Source organism: Acipenser ruthenus, chromosome 3 (assembly GCF_902713425.1).
Source record: "Acipenser ruthenus chromosome 3, fAciRut3.2 maternal haplotype, whole genome shotgun sequence".
Taxonomy (NCBI): domain Eukaryota; kingdom Metazoa; phylum Chordata; class Actinopteri; order Acipenseriformes; family Acipenseridae; genus Acipenser; species Acipenser ruthenus.
The window spans coordinates 24,688,441-24,714,884 of NC_081191.1; the positions used below are offsets into that span (position 1 = coordinate 24,688,441).

A 26,444-nucleotide genomic window follows, 5' to 3' on the forward strand; every position below is an offset into this window, starting at 1 on the left:
GTCTGAGGACATGGAGTCTGACAGCACATCCCCTGCAGTTAAGCTCCCCCTCCACACAGATTTTCTTTTTGAAATCATCTTCCTGGGATCACACGGCAATAGCTCCTGCTGTTTCTCGGCCTATATAGAGAACACGATGCGGAGAAGCTGGGTCTGGCCCAATTTCTGCCTGTAGAGGCTTCTATTGCCGCCTTGGTCCAGGCGGCTTATTTAGAACACCTGTCCAAAGACGCTACCTGCCCCAACAAGCAGTGCCGGGTCTCTGAGGTGATCGTCAAGCGCGCCTATTCAGCCAGTACGTTTGTCGCAAGGCTGGGCAATTATAATAGCATCCTGGCAGCCTACCAGTGTCATTTGCTGATGTCCCTTTCTGAGAACCACAGGCCCTCACCACAACAGTTGGATGAGCTGTGTCTGGTTAACAAGAACCTGCTCTGTGTGTCTAAACTCAACGTGCAGGCTGTGGGTAGGAACCTGGCTGCGCAGGTAGCTAGGCAGCTTTGGCTTTCCCAGGCATGCTGGGACAAGGCACCTCTGTTAGCAGGTTAGCAGTTCACCTGCTTCCCAAGCGACCACCTCCAGTGCGTAAACCAGCGGCAAACTGGCGCCCTAGGCCTCAGCAGCCTCTAATGTTCGGAACCGGCCCGTGGCTGGGCTATTGGCATCAGTGCACCAGACATCTGGGTGCTTACTACCGTTCAACCTGTATCTGAGCCAAAGGAGGCTCAAAATGTTGACAATGCAACAGCTTTTGCAGTCAATCAGGCCAAGCGAATGCTGAATCGCGACTGCCTATTGACAGTGTCTCATCACTGTCTAAAAGCACTCCCTTAGTGGAAACAACCGGCCCATCTACGCCTTGGCGTATTGCTGTGCAGTGTCACCAGAAGATGTCACCACAGACGCGTCCAGCCTGGGCTGTGCACTGTGTGGAATGGCAGGGGTGTGCAAGGTGCGTGGAACTCCTCTTGGCAGGGTCTCCACATCAATATTTTAGAGCTGCAGGCAGTTTACCTGGCCTTGTAGAATTTTTTGCATGTGGTTCGAGGGAGACATGTGCTTGTCCGTACAGACACAACAGTGGTGGCTTACAGCAACCACCAGGGCGGCCTTAGGTTGCCCAGTCTCCATGTTGTGGCCCACAAGCTTTTGCTCTGGGCACATGAGAACCTCCTCTCACTATGGGCAGTACATCTGCCCGGGGTGACAGACTGAGCGGCGGACCACGTCTCAAGGAGAGTCCCCAATGTCTCAGAGTGGAGACTTCACGGCAAGGTGGTGAGCCTCATTTGGGAGATGTTTGGGAGAGCAGAGATAGATCTCTTTTCCTCCCAGGAATCAACCCACTCTCCCCTCTGGTTCTCCATAATAGGTGGGGACCTGCTGGCAATAGATGCATTGGCACACTAGTGGCCGAGGCAACTGTTATATGCCTTCCCACTGCTCACCTTGCTACCAGTGTGTCTGGAGAAAATCAGGTAGGTAGGACCGGGCCAAGTTGCTGTCTAAGCAGAGGCTGTCCAAATGGATAGCACACACGGTCAGGACTGCCTATGAAATGGCCAAATTGACCCCTGCAGAAAAACTCACTGCCCATTCCACCAGGGGCATGGCAACTTTGTGTTCTTTATTCCAGGGTGCATCTGTCAAGGACTCCCCATACCTTCACTAGGTTCTACAGACTTAATGTCATGGATCCTCAAAACCCTGGTTTTGGAACTAGTGTGTTAAGGGTGGCTTCTCAGTCGACCCTTACAACACAGGAATAGAGTTGGGTTTCTCCCTCAATTTTTTAGCCCTAGCTACTTGTTACTGGGGTTCCATATGGCAATGCACAAGGCAGCAGTCGTTCTGCAATATTGCCCTTACCATGGCTTTGGTACACTTACGCATATGGTAATGGCTACATTTCATAATTGAAAGGGAATGTTAGGCTATTATCATAACCCCTGGTTCCCTGAAATAGAAATGTAGCCAGTAACCTTCAAGGTCACTGCGTCCATGATTGCAGCAGGCTTGAAGGAAAAATGACATTTAGGTCTGTGACCACAGTGTTTTTGTACCCTCGGGGGCAGGCTATGACTGCGTCACAGGCTCTACGAGCAGCTTTGATATATCTTATTCAGGTTTCAGGTCTTTAAGAGGTAAATACCCATTCGGTCATGGTTACATTTCTATTTCAGGGAACCAGGGTTATGATAATATTTTAATATATTACAATATGTTGTCAATACATTTGTTTCATTAAGTAAGTCATGAAGTTCAGCTGAGCTGCTAAAAAAGTTCATTAATATCTGCAGCTGCGTAACTGTTTAAATGCATAATTGGTGGGTCATGTGTGTTAAATTGGCATTTATAAGCTTTAACAAAATTGCTTTGTATTAGATTTTATTTTTTCATTTACGTAAGTAAACACAGTAAATTCCTTGTGCATCAAAATACTTACATAAACTCCTTGGCTAATTCCATAATTAGCTTCACTGATCTGCTTTAATCTTACAATAAGGGCTTTTCTTTTCTTGTTTGTAGAAGCAAAAATGCCCTCTTGTTAACAGGCACGTGTTGGTTTTATTTTCACAATATCAGTAAGGTCCAAAGCTATATTTGCCATATGGGTTTTGGAAATTGTAATCTCCCTTTCAGTCACTATTCAGCTTTATCCAGTACATCAAGAGGCACCATGAATGGAACCATTTGGAGCAAAGCTTACCATATTGCTATGATTGCCTGGTATACTTTCTTATTTACTATATTGCTTCTTGTTAATCCGGATGATCTGCCAGATGGGCTTTTTCTGTATGGTGGCCCGTGGAAATACCTCACCTTCCTAAATTTGGTAAGAATTATGCATTCCTAATTGTATTTATGTTGGAGAAATCATTGACTAAAACAGAACATGGCATCTATAAAACATTGTGACAGTATACAGTGTTCTTCTAAGCAAATAAAGTGATTTACTGTATCCATGGTATTCTTTGATGTTTCCACAATTAGGTAGCACTATATAGAAAACAGAAATTGCTAATGTACTATGTGTGTAACTTTGTAGTTACTACTGTATGTAATATTTACCCTGTAGGGTTACCACAAATAATGAGAAAGCTCATAATGTCTCCCTTATCTGTAGACGGAAAATTAGCACAAATAAAACTGCAAAGAAAAACATAGCCAATCAAGCCAATCTTTAGTGTAGTCAGCTTTCTGTTTTGATTCTGAACTTTGTATTCAGAATATCTGATTAATACTGAGAGATCTGCAGGTAAGTGTATTTGGGATCCTCTGCTGTCTAGATTGGTGTAGGTTTTCAGTGAATTGTCTCATATTTCAAACATTTTGACTTCTGTAATTCAAATACAAAAGTAAATATACAATTGAACAACTTGTTTCTGGTTAAGAATAGAATATTATTTTTGTTTACTTGAACTTGGGGTTTAAAACATTGTTTTAAAACATAAATTATATAGTAAATCTCTGTTATTTATAATTTTTGGGGTTGATTATTACATTTAGTTCCACATATCCAGAACTGACTGACTGACACTGATGTGTTTATGCTCAGCAGCTACACATAACATTATCTTTTTGAGTCATTCAGTTAAATGTTAGGTCAGCGTAGGATTTTTCACTTTGAAACAACTTTTAAAAAACACTATTGACCTTTTCAATACCACTCCGCTCCTCACTCCAACAGATTAATTTATGGCATTTAATAAAAAAAGGCAGTGAGCTGTGACAAACATTAGAATGTCCTCATCAGTTCAAGGTTTGATAACAATGCATGTTGCTGTGGCAACAGCCACAGTGCGTTACATTACAAAATATGCAGCAACATGAGCATACGCTCAGACAGCCTAATCAGTAATTCCAATAACAAAACAGCATGCAACTGCAACAGTGTTGTTTTCTAATTTCATTCGCTAAAGTCTGTCATTCATGATACTTCAACAGGAATTCAAAGTTACAGGCTCTGCACAGATCGTTATTTTCCTGCAATATACCCAATGTCATAAGGCTTTACTTTTTGAACCAGCACAACTTAGCCTCCAACCACTGAATGAATGATGAATGATAATAAAAAAAAAAGACTATCCAGACTTACTTGGTCTTTCTTTTAAATATTTCAAACTCTCAAAATGGCTATACTGTGTTGAAATAAACTGTTTTAAAAATACATTGTTATAATTTTACTTCACTAAAATTCAAAACCAACAGCATTTTACTTCCAGCCCAGTGAGAGATTCTACTGCTGACACGAGTCGTATACTTTATCAATAAAATGACTTTTTAAAGCATAAATTGAAAACTGCCTTATTCTTGAAAATACCACCGTGACGAGGGTTCTTGTGTATGATGCAGGTGCTAATCTGATTTTTGCTTTACATGACTGATTTTTATTTTGTAATTTGAAACTATTGGGTAGATACCATACCATCCTTGTTTATTTCATCATTATTATGTGTTGACCGTTCTATTAAAATAATCTATTTGATCTATTTTAGGTTCTGCAGATGGTCTTCTTTGGATTTGCTGTTGTGGTTGACCTCCAGCATTTATTTGTCAAAGGGAAAGATTTTAAGAGGCTTAATCTATACAAAGACCTTCTCTATTCAGTTATGGCGTTCCCTGTGGGTGCAGTAAGTGAACCAAACCTTTTATTTTTATTTTATGCATTGTAACATAGGATTCCATAACACAGGATTCACATAGTCCAAATAGACCTTTTCTGTATCAAATCAGATGGTGAAAAGTGCAGAAGACATCCCTCAGAGTTATAAACGGTCACCTAGAAGTTGCGATGAAACTGAATATCTCATTTTACTAATGATGCATTGAAAAAAAAATACACTGAATGGGTGGGGTGCCAGCACTCGACTTTTTTTAAATAAATGTTTTAATATTCATTTTAAGGTTATAAAACAGTGGTTGATGTTGACAATACTAATATCAGCATAAGACACATACTCACCTCTCCACTACAGAGCTTCCTCGAGTTCATTAGTAAGACCTGCGTCTTTGAACCATATGGTTTATGCGTTCTGCATCCAGCCCTTGCCTTTCCATTCAGTTTAATGTACTGAGATGCCAATAATGCAATTGAAGAGAGCTTTCTGGGCCAGGCAATTTGCTTAGCCCTAAACCAAACATTCTTTGGGTCTGTAACTACCAAGAACTTGGATAAAATATGATTGAATGTAATTCAACGTAAATCCAAATTACTGTAAAAAATGAATGGTGAATTTTTCAACAAAGGCCTGACCATTTTAATAGACCTACCAATAATACCCAATGATATTACATAAAACAACAGTTTTCAAACTGGTGGCCTCTTTGAGGAGCCTCGAAATAACATCAGTGGGCATCAGAGGATGACAAACTTTTTATAGTTTAGGTTTACTTGTTGTCATATTGTAGTCCTTTTATAGTAGCTGGAGCAGAGCCATTGCCCCATCCTTGACAGGAATAACATACAAGGATATGGTTGAAGTTCAACATTTTGCCTTAACGATCTCAGAATAAACAGCCAGAAGTCGAAAATGACCTCTGAGTGGAATTTTTCCAAAATCAACCAGTAAATTTACAAACTGTCTGCTGGGAAGCAGGCTTGCTCTAAGTACTTTGGAGACAGAAGATTAGCAATCTACAGTAAAAAGAAAATAACATTTAAATTAAAAACACAAAATTGAGATGCACAATAATGTGGTCATACTTGCCCCACTGATGTTCAGCATTAAAGGTCCAATGTTTCTACCTTGTGTTTTGTCTCTCCATTTCAGTGAATTCACGATTCCTTGGCCTATTTCTAAGCAGGTTTTGTTATTGACCATACATAGGCCCTTTTACCTGTGCTTAATTAGGTTGGATGTATAGAAATGGATACCACAAAACAAAATAATGCATTTAACCATTTATTTACAATTTTACTAATGGCAGCCTGAGTGTTTTTCACCTTTTCTCAACAGTGAAACTCTCTGATATATAAACCTTAAAGGGTATATAAGGCCCTTTTTATTTTATTGTGTTACATGTTCCCATGGACCTCTCAGAACTACATTTCCCATCATCCTCCTGCTCACATATGTAACTGAGATGGATTTACCAGTGAGCAGGAGGATGATGGGAAATTTAGTTCTGAGTGGTTCATGCAGGTACATGTGAAGCATCTTGAGGCAGGGAATGAAATTTAAAAATTAAAAAAGTGGTAGCAACACATGGGAACATGTAACACAGTAAAATAAAAAGGTCCTTATATACCCTTTAACCATATGAAAGGAAATATGGCATTTAATTTGATATCTGAGATAGAGATCTTGCTTCTAAGCTTAAAACATAGCAGCAACAAAGGAAAACAGTCCAAGTAATGCAACTGAGGCGAAATCAGAGTTTTAAAACCATTGCATACTCGCACATACATGCTCCAGTTCAAAATCAATAAACTCAGACTAATTTGCTTAATATTACAGAAAGAAATGTATCTTGAAAGGCTAAGAGTTTAGCATAATAATGCATGTTACAAAATACCGGTAAGTAATTTTCGTTATTTTCAGATCACAACATAAACCCTTTAAAACCTATACTTAGCACAATAAAATCCCAGTTGTTTGTCTAAATAAAATCATCAATGTAGTTAAAATGTGCAAACGTACAGTAATACTAAGAGGTCAATTGTATTTTGAATAACCCTGCTAACGTAAAAGACTGGTATTGTAGCTGCTGTTCCATAAACACATGCAAAATACCCCAGCAGCGCAAACAAACACATTTTTTTTTACTGGTGTAATAATTGATCTGTTCACTCACTATGACAAAATCCACAGACAACTTAAAAATTAACAATATTAACAATACAGTTCCGTCCTCAACCTCCTTTCGTCTGGCAATGTTGATTGTGCCTGTTCCCAAAATCATGCTGCTGTGGTCTGGTCTGCCCATTTTTGTTTTTATGAATGCATTCATTAAAAAAAGCAAAAGGTTTTTAACCAAACTAACTCTAAAACATCTATCCAAGATGCAAATCCTGATCTATTAAATTAATCAAACATGTCTATGTCTATTATTATTATTATTATTATTTATTTCTTAGCAGACGCCCTTATCCAGGGCGACTTACAATTGTTAAGAGATATCACATTATACATTATTTCACATTATACAGATATCACATCATTTTACATACAATTACCCATTTATACAGTTGGGTTTTTACTGGAGCAATCTAGGTAAAGTACCTTGCTCAAGGGTACAACAGCAGTGTCCCCCACTGGGGATTGAACCCACAACCCTCCGGTCAAGAGTCCAGAGCCCTAACCACTACTCCACACTGCTGCCTATGAGCTGATTAAATGAATTCAGGAATTCTGGAAAACAAAGATGACCGTGCAACAGCTTCATTGATCATCTGTTCCGTGTGCTATAGTGCCAGTGGTTGTAGCCTACGGAAATGTAAAATAAATAAATAAATAAATATATATATATAATTATTAAAGCTCCAGAGGGTTGTTTGTGTGTTCATTTCTTTTACAGCGCATTATTACATTAATTTAATATATAAAACATTTTGTTTTAAGTTTATAAGCTTGTACATGAGTTTGGATTCGCAAGTGGTAGTCTGAACAACTTACAATTTTAGCAAAATATGGCTTTTTTGCCAGTTCTTTTTCGTTTTCTAAAACAATGATTTTTTTAAAAAACAAGAATGTTAGATCAATATACATTAAAACAGACAACAAATACTAAACCACTTTTCTACTGCATTTAAGTTTTAAGCTTACATAAATAAAAATCTATACACATCTACCCACCAAATAAGTATTGATTGGTAAGAATTTGAATTAATAAAAAAGACCAAAACCGATTTCAGTTATTTTAGACACAGTTTCTGATTTGCTGATTTCTCTCCTTGTCTACTCCATAGTTCTTGTGAACTCGACGAGCACAGGTACTCTTGATTTACCTTCCATGTTGCTGACGCTCTTCCCTCTGTCTCTATGTTGTCACGTGTTCCTCTCGCTCATAAAGAGGCAGGGCTTGTACGCATCAGAAGAAGGGCCCTGTTATTGAAAACAAAACTGATTGTGTAATTTATTTTATCATAAAGACTATGACTCGAGTCAAGTGGATACTTTTGGGCCGGTACTCGAGTCGAGTCGAGTCACCGAAAATTGCGACTCCAGTCGAGTCACTGACTCCAGTCTTTACAACTCTGGTACTGGTATAGTGCATACAGTATGTGACAGGCGCCTGACATGTGGGTGCATGCATTCGCTGCCCCGCAGGTGAACAGGTTGTATTTACATTAACAGAACAGTTCACGTGAAACTACCAACAATGGTAGCACACTGAGGACATACATGGGAATGTACGTAAATCAAAATAAAACACTGTACAAAAAACTATAAAATCAAATGTGCCGTGAAAACGCTGTGCACTACTCCTTAATAAGTGGAGGTCCCACTTATTTACCTCGCTATACTTTTAAGGGAATCTAACATCCCTGAACTAATCTTTACTCTATAAATAATCGGTATCCTACCCTGGTTCACACACCTGGTTCAGCAAGGTGTTTACGTCTTTTTATCTGGGTAACGTGGACAGCCCGTTGGCTTTGGCTTTGAATAAATGGGACTTTTGTATGCCTGATGCCCCACTGGAACACACCTACCTGCTGATTAGGATTCCACACCAATCACACACAGCAGGCAGAGTCCCAGGAGTGTCCTCTTCATGTGCAGGGCTCCTGCCCTGCCACAGCATATTTTTAAGATGCATTTGTTTTGTTGTTTTTATGGGGCACCCAACATCCTTCCTACAAAATTGTAGTATTTAGAAAAAATAACAAAAGACATCTAAGTTCTTTCGATTTACTGTAGAAGAAATAGTGCAAGATGCCTTATTTTGTCCCATATGATTGGAATAATTGTCCCAATACAGTGAGGCAAATAAACACAGCTTTAAAGAAACTATACACATAGTAGGTAATATATGTGTGACAGAAATTGTAGGCAATTGAATCAATGAAGTAGGCAAATAATAACTGTGGGTGTCTAGATGCCACTTATTAAGATGTTATGTGTTGGGTTTCAGACTTTCTGTTTTTTAGGATCTTCTCTTTGTCTCGCAAGACCTGCCATGTTGTGTGTGTCTCTTTAGTCTTCCTGACCTTGTTTTAGTTTAATCAAAGAAATCTAATCCTTTTCAGGGAGGCGTTTTTCATGGGGGTATTTTTTTTCATTTTCCTTTACTTTTTATTTGAGCATCACGTGTACGGTTTAATTCTGTTCTAGTAGTACCAGTACAGGAATATCCATGAAAAACACTTAAGCCATGTGCCTGTAGTATAACTAATAACCACTTTTAATTTACTTTGCACACACAATCTATTGTCTGTTTTGCATTACCTTTTAAGAAGACATATCTTTTATGGTAGGCTTTTTTCCCCCACAGGTTGTGGGCATTGTTTAAAAGGTCATGTCTTTTTTCATCATAGAGCTGGGTCACAGGGAGGAATCGCGCTTGCAAGGCAGTGAAATAAAACCACACATACATGCACACAACAGCAAGCTGTGAGGGTAATACAACAGACACCACGGCAACGCGGGTGAACTGAAATTTTTAAGCGCACTGAGAGGGCTGGCCGAGACAATCCAGCAGTCAACTCCATAGCGGGGCGCGGCAGAGTGGAGGATCACGTGTCTCTTTATTTAAAAAACTGCAATAGCAGAGGATAACACAAAACAACGAGCACTGTAACGTTAGAAAGCAGACTGCAATCGCAAAGCGATGTAGGCTGTTGAAAAGAAAAAGAGTAAACAGTGCAGTTGTGCAGCGTTTATAGCTGAATTGACAGAAACTGGACAGGGGTGTCTATCCTGGACTACGTGTAGTCAGATGACCGGGGCAGCGCGTAGCCTACAGCGGAGTGGAGCACCATCTACAGGCAGAGGGCATCGAGGCACCTCGTGCACCAAGCACCCAAGGGCACTATGCGCACCGAGGTACTAGACACCTGCCTACCGAGCACCTTAGAGTACCGTGTACCGTGTAGCACCGTACGTTTGTGCACTAACGCTGTAGCGCGTGCACCGTGCATACCGAGCACCGCGCGCACTGAGTACCGAGAGCACTATGTGCACCGTGTACCTTGTGGCGCTGTGTCTGTGCACTGATGCTGTAGTGCTGGGCACCATGTGCCGTATGCAATAAGCACCTTGCGTACCAAGATACCCAAGTACCAATGGCTATGTGTGCGCCGCGGTACCGAAAGACCGGGGGGGCAGCTATGCAATTGTGTGTACCCTAACCACGCGTCACACACCTGGGCACCAGGGGGACACAAGGCCCAAAGCCACTGTCGGCGAGTTGAAGCAGACAGCAAAAAAACATGGTAGAATAGATAGATAGGGGTGAGCACACTGTTTGTTTACAAGGCCCGACTCACCGAGGTGGGCGGGCCTATGCAGCTGGCAAGGTCTACTCAACAGTGTGGATGCGGCAAGGCCTAGCCCCGTGGAGGAACTGTGTACTCTCAAGAAAGAAACAGACAAGCACAGGCAGTCGCTCACACACGACAGACAGGTAACAAAGAGCAGCCTACCACGCAAGCAAGGAGGCCGCTGAAAGACAGAAAGGCGAAAGGCTCGGTCTTTTCAAAATCGTTGATTCGTGGAAAGCGGCGAGCTAGCTTTCAACACGAATGCAAGGGAAATACAAATGACTTGATTCGACTCGAGAAGCTCTTTTCTATCAACACGCTCAGCTAGACATAGAGGTCTTACCTTACCATCTTGAGAAGGAAAAAGAGAAATGGCTTCCTCAGGATGACGGTTTTAATCCCTCGGTGGGCGGGACTGAGTGCGTCATCCCAGGAAGGGGCCTATCGGCAGCTCTGGTATAGAGAGCTCAGCGATACCTACCCAGTGGGCAGGCATATCCCATATATAATGTCGTTGGTGGTCGTCTTCGAATTGAAAGGGAAACTACTTGGTATTTCAACAGAAATAATTACAAGGGCGATACACGTACCTGTAAAACATACAGAAATACATTTTAAAAGTGTGTTTCTTTATTCCTATAAAAATAAGGAAATATAGTAAAGAACCCTCTCTCTACACGTCGAAGATTACTATTTAGCAACCGCACAATACAAGCATTTTGTCAAAGTTGTTTCCAAGCATTCCTAAAACATTATTACTAAGTAATTATTTATCATATTTTAGCAATAGTTATGCATTTTAAAACTTTTAAAACAATCTAAAAAGATATGCTTCTTACCTATTTCCAGTCTGACTGGAAACACAACAAACGATTATGTGATCAGACGCTGTGAATGAAAAAATAACACGGGATGATGTTTCTCCCAAGTAACATAGCAGGCTACCACAATTATACAAATTATAGCCTGAGGCGAGGGTTAAAAATGCCTACCATTGCCAACCGCTATGTCCGCCACTGTATACACAAATTAATTCTGGTAAATATGTGCAATAAAGCTGGAGAATTTCAGTAAGCAAGCTGTCAAAAATCAGTGGGAGGAGGGAAACCCCGACTCCCTTTTTTTAGGCCATCAAAATCTAAATTTATAGATATTATTTTTCTGTGAAATTGACTAAACAAAACTGCCTTAGCTACATGTAAGTAAGATAAACACTAAACACAAAAACTCATTCCAATTACACATTTGCAAAGAGTTAGATTTTTTCTATAAATTGTATATATTTAAATATATTTTAGACATACATTGACATATATTTTAAAATATATCTCAACATATAGTATGAAATATAAGGGAACATATTTCAAAGTATGCTTCCATATACTTTTGAAATACATAAAATGATATATTTTTTACAATATTTTTTATTTATATTATAACATTACTGCTACACATGCATTCTTCTCAGAAGTGATAACAGATTCAACAGAGTTAAATCAGCCAAGTTTTATTCACTTAGGTCAGGGAATTCAACACACAGTCGGGAGAGACAGGGGGTCACATCAAACAACTCAAACACACTATACAGTAACACATCACACTTACCCCAGACAGGACAGGACAGCGGTACACACAAGGGGAAACACACAAGGGTTAACTTCTGAAAAGGGGAACAGAACTGTCTGCTTGTCCTTCAGAGCTGATAGAAAGTCCAATCGCTCGGTCCCAGCATGCCCCACTCCGGCCATATGCTAATAAGGTCCCTGATTCCTTGTACTGTGAGGTAATGTCATTAATAAATTGTTTTGTGTCAAGACAGTAATGACTTGTGTGCGATAATATAAAGTGTTAAACTTTTACAGGAAAGGATAAATACAAATTCATAATAAATCAAAACTGCAATATATGAGTGTTTTTAGAATTGTTAAAATGCACTAAAGAAAATGTGTATGTTACAGAAACAGTGTGGGCACGCCACGGCATGCAAAATTCAAAATATATTTTAGAATTCTGCCATCTATAAAATATATCTTGTATTCTTGTAGGAATGCACTGCAATATATTTTGAATGTTTTCTGAAATATATTAGAATATATAAAAAAATATATATGGTGCACTATACAGCACATATTTAGGAAAGAGGACAATATACTACCATGTATTTTAAATATATTTGTATTACTTTGACATATACTGCAATATATTATTTTATCATATGGGTTTATATGTCAACAGTAGATGATTGTTACAAGCATATGTTCAGGTCGTAAGTAAATACAGAAGTCTAAATTTATATCACTTTATCAAGCTTTCAGTATGTATTCACAACAATGAAAATTAAATTTATTCAGAGACCACATAAGCAAGTCCCTCAATAAAGAGTTGGCATCTTAGTTCCTATGTTAACTTTATTTAAATTTTGATTTCAGTTTGTAGTTGCAATCTTTTGGATAATCTTCACATATGATAGAGAGCTGGTTTACCCCAACAGTATCGATGAACTATTTCCACCCTGGCTTAATCATTCAATGGTAAGTATCTTTAAAAACTGTTCAAGAATAGAATTGAATTCTTGTTTTAGAACACAGATGAAATGTACTGTAATACATCCACATTGTTTCATTCTGGAAAGGATTACTGAGTTTAAATCCCTGTATTCAAAATGTGACACATCTTATTAATACTTTAAAGAACAACTTGATAACGATATGAAATATCACAAGTCAATGTTTTTTTTTTTTGGTTTTTTTTAACGGCTCTCATTTTGGGCATGTATATCTTGCAATGATTTAACTCTACCGACAGAATGACATGGAAAATCTCATTGTTCCAATTACTCTGCATCGTTAAGAAGATATGGAGTTTAAGCTCAGGAAAGTAATTCATTCTATCCTGTATCCTTGGCTGTGACATCCATGCCTCACCTGCACTATGTTTACTAGGTGACTTTCCTTTAAAACAAAATGTTTTATTGCTATCCCTTACAATTACTAAAAGAGAGGAAACTGGAAAAACAGAACTAACACATCAATCCCCAGTTTTTAAATATAATTTTGATCAAGCACCTATGGAGAGACTCACAGCAAGGTTTCAGGATGAATACAATGAATTGAATTAAATATGGGCCCCCTTTTTTCTTACATGACTCAGGAGCTATAATGCTTTTTATTTATTTATTTATTTATTTATTTATTTATTTATATTCCATTCTGTATACCAGGCCTGCATTTTCTAGTACATTTTTATATGTGTCTATGTATGTATGTATGTATGTATGTATGTATGTATGTATGTATGTATGTATGTGTTTTGTATTTATTTATATGTTCATGCATTTCTGTGTAAACCTAGAACTCTATGGTTTGTTTCCCTTATTCTAATTATTTTCACATAATAATAATAATAATAATAATAATAATAATAATAATAATAATAATAATAATACTATGGACTTGAATACTGTAGTAAGGTTTCCTGTTTTGTGTTTATTAACAATAATATTAATAATAATACATTACATTGTTTAAATTAGGTTTAAACATACATACATTTTCCAACCATTGTATAACAAACTATTTCATGGAGTGCTGTGGTTATTCCACTCACAAGGATGTACACAGAGCTGTGAAGACTGAAATAGAACATGATATTCAAAGTGATTCTAAACAAGGAGAATGTCAGAGCTATGGGGATATTTCATATCAAGTTGCTTTTTATATTTTATTGAAATAAATAAGAAGTTGGAAATAATGGGTTAGTTCATATGAGATAACATTGACTGATCTTAAAAAAATGTTCCTGTTACCTGTTTGCTTGACTGCCAAACTCATCATTAACATCTATCTATCTGTCTATAGCAAGTTTAATGCACTGTGGTAATTTTTGTTTTTAAACAGCTGAAGAGCTTTTGTCCAAAATGTCCTGAAATAAATATTTTTTTAATCATTTAAACCTTTTCTCTCTCTCTCTCTCTCTCTCTCTCTCTCTCTCTCTCTCTCTCTCTCTCTCTCTCTCTCTCTCTCTCTCTCTCTCTCTGATTTTAAGTCTGTAAACATCCAAACTCACAGGCACTTTGGTCTTAAACATCGCTATATCTGTATTTGTGTGGGCAGAGATAGCAGTGTTTGTGTGGGAAAAAAAGTGAATTAATCTGTCGGGTTTCAAGCAGTGCTAAATTTAGGTCCCAAGACAGATTACATAACTTCTGTAAGTTTATTATCCATGAAACTTAATGCTCAACCTACTGCACTTGCACATGCCCAACTTTAGTCTGAACATTTTCAATTACATTTCTTTAGCCGAGGGATCACTGGTTTTGTGTCTAGAACATCCCAGTCCCATTACAATTAGCCATGATCCCTGCCCCCTTGTGCATGTTTGTTTTCTCTTTAAGTATACAGAGATCTCAATAAGACTCCTCAACCACTTAGTATCCCAAATCAAGCCTAGTGAAGCCTAGTGATTAAAAAAAAATAAAAATTCTGAAATAAAATGAAAAACAAATCTACAAAGAGGCACCAGTGATATTTAACACTATTCTCATTAAATAATTATGAAGTGCTTTCCCTTTAAAGCCTAGTCAACATAAAATGTATCATGTAGCTGGTATATTGGACCTAACCTGGATTTAAAGTGAATATTTACAGGTGTGGAAGCTTAACAAGATTAACATTCTGAAAAATCTGACAAAAACTAAAAAAAATTACAAATAAATTATAAAGAAAATATCCCCATAAAACATGGCTGCGCAATGGTTCTTACACTAACGTAATATTCTCCTGACAACATGTTTGTCATGTGCAATTTAACCCTTTAACAATCAGGTGGGCATGCACAAAACTCAGCTACCAGAGATTGACAGAGAGGCTAAACAGCCGTTCAGTAGCGTAAAAGCCTTCTGCACCACCTGTGTCTGAAATTGCCATTATTTAAACACTAAATCTTTATATGGTATTAATGTATTTTAACTTTTATTGTTTAAGATGTGCAAATAACTAATTTGACGGTGAGGCCTACCAGAGCTGTTTGAATAAATGTTATCGATTACTGGTACATACTGATGGAATAAATTGAAGTGTTGGTTGCTAAATCTTTCAAAGATAATTTAATGCACCCATTCTTTCACTCTGTCTGATATTTTTTTTTGTAGGTTTGCTCTGTTTTTTCTGACGAGTACATACTCACTCTCTGTAACACTTTTTTCAAAAAAGCTATATTGTATATTGTTTGTTTTTAATAATTATTATTATTTATTTATTTCTTAGCAGACGCCCTTATCCAGGGCGACTTACAAATTGTTACAAGATATCACATTATTTTTACATACAATTACTCATTTATACAGTTGGGTTTTTACTGGAGCAATCTAGGTAAAGTACCTTGCTCAAAGGTACAGCAGCAGTGTCCCCCACCTTGGATTGAACCCACAACCCTCCGGTCAAGAGTCCAAAGCCCTAACCACTGCTCCACACTGTTGCCCTAATAATACATCATACAATTTGACTCGTGGCTCTGCAACATTATATAACATGAACTTATATGAAATAGTATTTAAATATGTTTAACTTTTGTTATATGACTGGTCTGTACATAAAGTCCTATAAATTAAAGAAAACTAATGACACTTTGTATCACAATGACACAGTTATTCCTTCTATTGAAAGGCTTGCAGCAAGATTCAGCTTTTAACTTTAAAAGTCATTCTGGTAGACTTAAGCAAATACAAATAATTAGATATAGTTCCTATATTTTTGTATTTGTAAATTAACTATTTGTAATCATGTTTCATAATATGCTTATATAGTACAGTATTACTGTTCAGCCATCTACTGTATATTAAAATAAAATTGGATTCCCAGAATGATCAACTATTTATTTAAATCAAAAAGCGCTTAAGAAACTATCAATTAATATCTAAAACCAAGTAAAATTGTAAAAGTTATCATGACAGCACTAGCAGAAAACATAATAAAGGTAGTGATCCTGACTAATGCCTCTCTTCCACTGTACAACCAAGCCGCACCAGGGCCATACCGAGTCCTCAAGGTGCGGTTAAGGAGAGCCTGGGTTGTTTTTCCACTGCAGAGCTGAGCCGTGCTACTGACATCACACGCAATGAAAGAGTTGCTGTTAATTATTGTTATTAACTCAGTTTACCAAAAGATGTGCAAACAAATGGTGTTCAAAAATGTATCTTGTATCACTATATTTTGTTAATATATTTAGGAATTTCTTTATAATCCACAAATTTTACTGATTCATGGCGACTTAATAAAGTTCAATTAGTTCTGCTGAAGGGGAAAAAAGAAGGTTTTAAAAATATGATTTACCAAAGATATCCCGTTTAAGGATTGTTGTTTTTTTTGTTTGGGTGCTTAAAAAAAAGAAGCTGCACAAGCACACCGAGAGTCGTAGTTGTTTGCATGGTACAGCTCTATTTTGTTTTATTATATTTTTGTAAATAAGTTTAGAACATTTTTATTTTCCGCATTTTTTTCTTTATATTAATATAATAAAGGTCAAGGATAATAAATTTGGTAGAATTTTGTGTTTTTGAGTGTGTGAGTTAAGTGTACCGTACCCACAGTTTATGCCCATTTGCTTCAAATTGTTAGAAATTCAGGCATAAACTTTCTAATTTCTGAACAATATCTGCCCACATAGAAATTAGAGCCTTCACTTCCTCAGCATCCCAAGACTGTACTTTTCTCTCATCACACTCGCTGCCCGCCATGTTTGTTGTTTGTCTTTCTGGAGTGTACTGACTGATGCAACATAATGACGAAAATCCTTAACCCCGCCCTCGGCCCGGCTCAGCTCCGAGCCAGATTCATATATCTTGTGAGGCCAGAGTTTCACGGTTTGGTTCTTCCTCGGCTCGACAAATAGCCAGTGGAGAAACACTCGTACCCATACCGTACCGAGCCCTCACGTGTCGGACGTGCCAGTGGAGAAGGGGTATAAAGAACTAGGAGTGTATTTGGTGCAGCGCACTGAGTGTAATATCTGGTGGGTGACAGGAGAGTTAGTAGGTCTTTGTACAGAAGAACAACGTGGTAGGTTATGCACTAGCTGCAGAGCAGAAAGCAAGTACAAAGATCTGATAGCTAGTCTGACAAAGCAGCTAGACCAGCATGGGGAAATCAAGGAGTTAGAGCAGTTTGTAGACTCACAGGTGGCCCCACTAGATAAACAGGGGGAGGTTGGTGGACCAGGCAGGGAGTGGACAGTAGTTAGAGGGAAAAGTAAATGAGGAAATAGGTTAGAACAGAGTTCAGCAGCATGCAAAAGGAAAGTAGAGCAGAGTCCAGAACCTGCAAACTGGGCCACAAGAGCAGGAGCCGGATAGCGACCAGGGGGAGGAAAGTGAAGAGTTGCAGCAGGCTACAGAACAGGTCAGTAATACAATGGAGAACAGTGTTGGTACTACTAGTAAGCCTGCGGATCAATAGAGTGCAGACAGTCAGAGGCAGACAATCATACTGGGGGATTAAATGATAAAGCATGTACACAGGAAGTTTTGCAGAAGGGACCCAGTAAACAGGAGTGTTATCTGTCTCCCTGGTGCCAGAGTTCAAGATGTGATCAACAGAGTACATTGGGTCACAAAAGGGTTAGGTACAGAGCCAAGAGTGATTGTCCATGTAGGGACAAATAACATACATGAGAGGTCAGAGGTACTGAAAGAGAGGTTCACTGAACTGGCTGCCAGGCTTACAGAGAAAAGAAGTCAATTAATCTTCGCTGGGCTTAGCAGAATACTTGGTTTAAATATATGGTTAGAAAATAAATGCAGAATGGAGGGTTTTTGGTTTGCAGATAACTGGAACACCTTTTGTGGGGAAAAAGCGAGCTTTACAAGAAAGGAAGACTAGAAAGGATTTAAACTAGGCAAAGGGGTCCATGGGAACCAAAATTAGGTTCTAGTTAGGACTAAAGGTGTAAGTCACATAAAATCGAAAATGAAATGCCTGTGTCTAAATGCCAATGTCATTTTGTACTGTACTTAGTCTCTAGCCTACAACACTTCTGACAAATCAGGTATTTTCTATTTGGTATATAGAGCATAAGAAAAGTTTGGGAACAAGAAAAGGTCATTTGGTCCATCGAGGCTCGTCTCTTGTTAGCACACCATTCTCCCCTGTTGGGGGGAACTAATGTAAAAACATATAATCTAGTCTTTTTTTTAAATGTTCCCAGTGTCAAAAAGATTTGCACCCCCGCTATTTTAGACACGGGTGCTGCAGAAGGCCTTTATGTAATTGAAGGGATGTTTATAGCCTGTCTGTCAATACTCTCTATGGCAGCTGAGTTTTGTGCACGCCCACATGATTGTTAAGGGGTCAACTTGCACATGACAACTGTGGCTTTGCTTGGGGTCATGAGAATATTATGTCAGAGTAACAAACCCTGTACAACCATGTTTGGTGAGGGTATTTCTTTATAATTTCCTTGTAGATTTGTTTTAGTTTTTTTCAGATTTTTCTGCTGTTTTTAGATCACTAGGCTCCAAATGTGTTAAACATGTGTCTGCTGTAGAAATGTCATGTTTAGGACTAGGTTTGATGGGGATATTTTCTTTATAATTTCTGAGGAGAGATGTAAAATCATTTTCATACTAACATTGCATATACAAGCCTAAATAAATTAATTTGATTATTAAACAAAACAAAGGTAAACTCTGTTTTGTTAAACGTACACAGCTATGAATATTCACTTTAATGTCTACAATATTTATATTTTTTTACCTGTTTTCTAAATAGGTGTATGTGTGTGCAAGTGCGTACCAGTATATGTAAAAAAATATTTCAGTTAATTTCTCATGGGGAGAGGTAATACAACAAATGAATGCACCTCCTTAATACATATGGCTTTCCCATCTGAATTGTAGGTTTGACTACTGGCCCCCGCACTTCAATCAAAGGTCTGAGCAGGTCTCATTACAAATGGGTTTCAGTGGCCTCAGAGAAAACATTCTTCCCACACTAAAATAAAAATAAAAACATTGGGGGTTTATATGTACTTTTTTAACCAAGGGCAGCTTTTTGATTTAGACTGTTGCATACTGGGTAATGTGTTTATTTACACGGCACATATTGCACAGCAATTACAAAGTAGTTATCTTGTAATTATTGTGACAATACATTATGCGGCGGTGCAGTGCTGTTCATGTCAGTGAGAATTCATGTTCACTGCTCCAGGGTCAGTATGCAAACGAGGGTGCGGGTGGAGGATCTTGGGTATCAGTTTTTCACTATATTTGCCATGATTGAGTTGCATTGGGCTTTGGGTTTTCAGGGGATACCGTTAGTGTATTCTTGCTATGTGGGCGAGGTTCTGCCCCCAGACCTGTATGTAACCAAGCAAGCTGTGGGTGTTATTTAATAATGTTTGGGTTTTTGAACAACTTACTGTATCACTCTGTATTAAGGGAGCACGTTGAAATAAGTTGTGTTGTCTGGGCTACAGTAGGTAACTCAGTTTGTTGGCTTGGTTTTAAATCTGAAATCTAAACAGTTGTTCTAAATACAGTGCTCCAACTTAAAATACATTAGTCCTTGCTGGCATTTACATACCCCAAAATGTGAATTTCCAATAGTTGACCACTAAAATTAGCCACATGCAGTGTCAGAGATGATGGTTTCATAATGTTGTTAAAGGAAATCTTCAACATAGTCAGTTTCAGTGGAGAATATACTACCAGTATACCTGCCTCATTCAACTATGCTCAAAGACTTCTCCAAAGGTTTACATGTGAATATAAAATTGTATATATTTTATTAAACGTGCAGAAACTCAGTTACTATAAAGAATTTCTTCAAGGGTACAAAGAACAAAATGGTGGTAGTTCTTCTTCTTCTTCTTCTTCTTCTTCTTCTTCTTCTTCTTCTTCTTCTTCTTCACTGGTGAAGGTCATGGATGCCCTTGACTACACAGACAATGACTCTAATGTATGCCTGTATTCTGTCTGTGGTTTTTCCAGCTACCTGATGGAAAGTTTCCATTTGAATATCACAGTACAATAAATCACAATTGTACATTTGTATTGCAGCACACAATCGTATTGCCACTGCTTCTGTTAGAAAGCCTGCTTCAGCCACACGCCTACCCAAAGAGAAAAAATGGATTGGCAATTCTGGGGCTCATTTCAGTGGCCTACGTAAGTTGGTAAGAGAGGACGAAGACTTGTTAAAATATTGGCTTGTTGATTCCCAGCTATATTTATGTACCTGTTCTGCCAAAGTTTATACAGTGAAATGAACCAGTCACCAAAGGGACTGAATTGTTACTGGTGGTGCATATTCTGTCATTCACTTGTATTATTTGGGTTAATTCAATGGTAAGAGCAGCTGCCTTTTCAGTTCAGATGAGCATTAACACAGGATGAGCTTTAATACAGTTGGTCATACTTTAGTGTTCCCAAAGATTAACAAAAATACTGTTTAATACAATATAAACCATACCAAGAGGTTCCATAAAGGCTCCATTTAAATGCATTTTAGGTTTCAGCACCTAAAAACCTACAGTTTATAATGTATACTGAAAATCCAAACATCCATTTAAATTGATCCAGGGACTGAGGAGGATGAGAAACTTGCCCCATAGTTTCCTTTTAATTATAGAAGTCATACAGTAATCTGACACATAGGAGATACAGTGATTTGAAGGGAATTCCAAAACATTGCTGGTAAACTTCCCAGATGCTGAAAACAACAGTTCCTGATATGAGGTTGGACTGGTAAATAAACCTGTCCCATCATGTGTGGTTCTTGCTTGAGCTGCATTCTGGAAGGGTAATTAATCTATTAGCTTTGTATCCTGGGGTTCCCAAATCTTTTTATTTAACCAAGGTCCATCTACTAATCTCCATTACTGTTTTAGGCTAATATAAAATGAGGTTGCCAGTCTGTGCAAGATTGTACTTACAATGTTGTGACTTCATTGTAATGTTGTGAATGAATGCTTCACAGGGTCTGCTGGATTTACTTCGCAGTTGGCATTTGGGTTTATCCTCTCCTCGGAAAGCTTAGCCCTTTGGGTTTGGCAGCTTTGTTCTCTGTTAGCGTTGGACTTGTGATATCCCTGTTTCTCCTTGGAGAAGCGCTAAACAGTTACGTCTGGGGTAAGTAACTGTCGTGCACATTAAACAATTACTAGATAATATTGACACACTGAGCCTGCAGTTCTTTACTCAATCGTTATTGGGATGATTTTAATTATTAATTTTTTTTATTACATTTTTAAAAGAATAAGATTATATGCCTGTGTTTATTTCTGGTATGCTAACACTTTGGGTTTTTTTTGTTTGTTTTGTTTTGTTTTTTTTCTCATGCTAATGGAGATTTGTAGTAAAGAGCTTTAAGAATGAAACACCATTATAAATGAACCTGTTTCCGATACTCCTTTGTTCCAAACTGTTATAAGAATATGTTTAGAACACTAGAGGCCAGGGTTAGAATAAGGGGTTAAATTGGGTTGGAATGTAATTGAATGGCATGACTCTATATTCTATTTGGCAGTTAGCATTACTGGTCTTCTGGTTTGTTTGATGGTAGCTGTCAAAGCTTCTGCCAATCCCACATGTTTTTTTTTTATTTGTGTGCTTTGTAGACAAACATCATTTTCTATGGTCTTGTGTTGAGGTGGCTATTTGTATGGTCTTGATCTCCATGCAGGGCTTCAGATACTGAACAGTGTTCAAAACATAACATGTTGTCTTATCTGACTGAATTTATTTTAACTGTATACTGAACCACATGACCATATGGTTTCCAGGGCTGGGTTATTATGCTTGTATTCTATACAAAACAAAAATAACCATTCTTTGTGGGTATTCTTTGCATTTGATTAGAAAATGGTCCATTTTCCAAAGCAAATTTGTTTTTATTATGTATGTATTGGGGGTTTGAAGGCTGACATGCTCTCATCAAAGGATATGGCCAACTTTAAGATTATTTTGATAATACATAAGGTTTTCTAGAGAAAATCATGGCACAGTATTACCACATGTATGTATAGTGGTTATATTCTTATGACTTGAGTTCATGTGAAAAATATACAAATAATTCAATTTTCCAATCCTCATTCATTATTCATGATTTTTTCCTGGGTGGCTTTTTGGAGACCACAGCCACACCTTAACATACCTGTTTTGTCACTTCTTTGATGTGAGAAGTTTTGCAACATCCTGAAAACTGACTCAGCTCTCTTACTGCAATGGGTACAAAGGTTCCTTTTGTTGTTTCAAAAGTAAACTCGCCAGATCACCATCTTTCATTTCATAACAATGAAATGGCTAGCATTTCTGACAGCCAAGTGAAATGTAGTTCTAACCGGAAATTGGATGTCTGGTACTTTTTGATTTGCTGTGTTAGCTGTCTACTGCAATTTAACAGCCTTTCTTATAGTTTAGGATGGTCATAAAGTTCTCTTTTGACCTTTTAATACACAAAAAAAGTTATGTTTTAACTTTACATTTAGTAGTGCTTTACCAAACTTTTACTTTGATTGCTTGTGCATTCATTAAGACTAAGGGCCTGTTCACACTGGAGCTTTTTTTCATACTCAGTACGGTTCGGTTCGTTTGGAGAGCAGTGTGAACATCAAAGTTCGATTGGCAAACGAACCGAACCGAACCAAACTGAGACCACTAGAAGAGGTAGTCTCACACCTGCCTGAGAGAGAGTACCCCGCTCTGTGGCTGCGGCACCCAGCTCTCTCCAAACGACAGCCGGGTTCAGAGGTTGCTGTTGGGGCTGCTCTGGCCAGCCACTGCCTCGCTGTGTGGAGAGGGGTAGCGGTCCAAGGGAGCCCAGATCCAGGAGGGACTCTGCATTGTGTTGCTCTCAAAACCCTCCTGAAGCAGGTACTTCCTGGTCAGGGAAGTGTTTAAGCGGGGGGGCAGTGTAGCGTTGGGTCTCGCGGACCCGCTGAATGGGACTTGTCACTGTTGCAGCCTGGTTCCAACCACAATATTTTGCTGGATACTTTAAGTTCCCACAGGAACACAAATCATAATGCCATACTAATCTAGCAATAAATTGGCACAGGCACATGCTTTTTTAAAAAAAACAAAAAAACAGAGTAAGCTGTTTAAAATCTGCCAGCTTTCTCCAACGTTTGTATCCATAGCCCGCTGCCTGGTAGAAGGAAGCCCTTTTTTGGTACACAGGAAACTTTTTTTTTTTGTTGCTTAGATAGTAGCTTATGATTACCGGTTTAACCATTTAATGCATGTGGTACGTTCTTGGCATACTAACATAACCTATTTGAAAATTAGGCTGCAATGCAAAAATATGTTTAGCAGGTAATAAGAGCTTGAGTCTACTAGAGGAAGCCTTGATGCTTGATTTAGAGAGCAGAGAGCTGATGTACTGCATATTGGACATATATTACAATATATGGTATACAAAAGGAATTATTTGACAAAAAAAAAACTGAAATACTACACTGAATTCCAAATAATTTTTTTAACTTTCTGTGAATGGCATACAAAGTGAATATTGGACAGATTTCCAGACTGAATAAAAAAGTCTGAATTACAGCACTTAATTCTTAATCACAGTTTGTTTTTGCACTGCCTGTGTAATGGAGATCTGAAGCCTTGCCACATTTCTAGGCCAGACAGCCAATAGATCTTGCCAACAAGTTGCAACTGGTTGAACAAGAGCCAATGGACATCAATACAACTCTGTTTGAGGGGCATTTGTTAGGCACCTGACCTCATACAGTCTATTCACACCACTCATTTCAGTTTGAGAAAAAATCAATATTTTCTACAATGATACATTATTTTCAAAGGGGTGTTAACCAAATGCGTTAAAATCAATTATCTTACCTTATTAAAGCTTTATTAACATTATTACTGGTTCCCATTTTATTGTGCAAAAAACTTGTTTTTAAGCCCCATGCCTTCCTGCCCTTATGCCCCAAATGTGCCCTTTTTCTCAGTCATAAAGATATTGTCAACAATGCTTTTCATGCAATGAGATGCTTGAAAAGTGCCCTTTTTTCTCCATGAGCCCTTGCCTTTTTAGTATCCTCTGCACGTTACTGATCAAATGTATAATAAAGTTGCAGAATTAATAAAGACATGCCGAGCACTGGCATAAGAGTTGCACAGCACAGATGTGTTTTTAAAACTTTCCACTAAGTTTTTGAAAAATTGATGAGTTACTACTACCCTGAACAATGCAGAATAAAACCAGTTTTATTTAACCAGTTCACATGTTTCTGAAGGCAGTAAGGATTTTAGACCCACAGCATGTCTGTAGTTTGGATAAAGAACTCCTCCCATTAGATTGTATTCCAGAGTTTGATGCTTACTGTAAATCAGAAATGGACGGATATCAACTATATGCAAAAGAAAACGGTAGTCATTTCTTTGACCAAATTGTGGAGAACTACAGAACTATTTCTTAATTTGGCAAGAAAGGTTAAAATAAATTTGTCAGTTGTTACCAATTCTGTGGATGCTGAAAGAAATGTTTCTTCATATGGACACATTTTCACAGAGCAACGTCAATCCATGAAAGAAGACCAACTGACTTGCTTATGTTTAATAGCAAAATATAATGCACAAGAACTGAGAACACTTATGGGCTTCTTATGAACAACCTTTTTTTATATTATATTCAAAGAACAAAACAAAAGCACTAAAAACAAAACAAAGAAAAAATAAATAAACACAGCTTACATATGTTACAGAATCTATCAAATGCATAGGTTCCATTAAATGGTTATAATATCTATACTGTTCAGGGATTGGTGCCAGAAACGGGACACGCCCACCAGCTGGTTAAGGAATCGCAGCGACCAATCTGCAGCTACGATCCCCTGTAAACAAAACTCACTGGCAGCACTTCACAGGTGGAGCGTCACCTGCAAGTACAGGCATGCACTCGAGAATCCAGTGACGGAACACGGTCCCTGTCACACCCTCCTACATGATCCAGATACTGTTGCATTGGTCCTGTTTTGGACCATGGTACTGCTCTGAAACCTCATTGCCTTTGAAGAGCTTTTTTCAGGAGCATCTATCTTTTTCAGTTGTTTAAACCTCTTTGGATTGTACCTGACAAATCCATTCTATTTGTTTAATATTAGTTTGAAACATTCACAGGCCTGTTGGTATATGACCTACATTTTACTTTTTGCTGACAGGTGAATACAAGATGAAAAGGAAATAAAAAGTGTTTGCTTGGAAAATCTCAGTAATAAAGCACTTTTTCCTTTGTGAGTTGCCATGAAGGGAAGATATGATCACTGGAAAAGCCCAAAAAGGATCACAACTGATGTAACTTGTATATGCATTTTGGAGTTTTAATTATTTAACATTCAATTAACTTAATTTGTTAAATATAAAAAACAGTACTGAAAGTTGAGTGTCTCTTCAAAGATTGCTTTAAGTTGGTTGTGTATTACAGAGTAAAATAAAAACGCAATGTTGCAATGTGTTCTGTCCTTATGTTGCAATTTGATTGTATTATATTATTGGCTTTTATCCTCCTAAGAAGAGTTATTTTAATCACTGAACATTTGTGCAAATGTCTAAACTTTCCTGCCACGGATGACACAAGAGACACGAATGTTGATGTGATGTGATAGCTGTTAATTTCAGCACATAGGCTCTAGCCTTGACGTCAGACTTGGGGTAAGTTCTGATCAACTAGAAAAACTCATCTCTGGAGATTGATCGCCCACACAAGGTTGAGGCAACTGATACATTTGTACTGTATTTCACCTGCATGCAAAAATAAAATAAAAAAATTGCCGACATTACCTCTCTGTTTTGCCAAGACCAAATGTGAAGGTGACTGTCATAACACACAAACTAGCCCCAGGGCTTACAGGAAGCAATGTAGATAAGCGACAGCATGCCATAGGCTAATAGCTGAAATAGCAACACAGCTTCTTCTACATAGTAAAACAACATTTTCTTACAGAACTCAGTAGTTTCACCCTCTAACATGAGTCACATGATTTGGGGGATTTTTTTATTGATTAAAGTGTTTTG

At 38.0% G+C, this 26,444-nt stretch overlaps 1 protein-coding gene across 1 annotated transcript; it reads left to right on the top strand.

Moving 5' to 3' along the window:
* Window positions 1–2,537: 2,537 nt before the first annotated feature.
* On the top strand, window positions 2,538–26,209 carry LOC131714263 (androgen-dependent TFPI-regulating protein). The gene is made up of 6 exons (XM_059012739.1): window positions 2,538–2,836; window positions 4,500–4,634; window positions 12,859–12,960; window positions 20,481–20,596; window positions 21,400–21,551; window positions 25,592–26,209. Exons 1-6 carry the CDS (start codon window positions 2,612–2,614, stop codon window positions 25,615–25,617), a joined length of 756 nt encoding a protein of 251 aa, XP_058868722.1. The 5' UTR covers window positions 2,538–2,611; the 3' UTR covers window positions 25,618–26,209.
* Window positions 26,210–26,444: the final 235 nt, after the last annotated feature.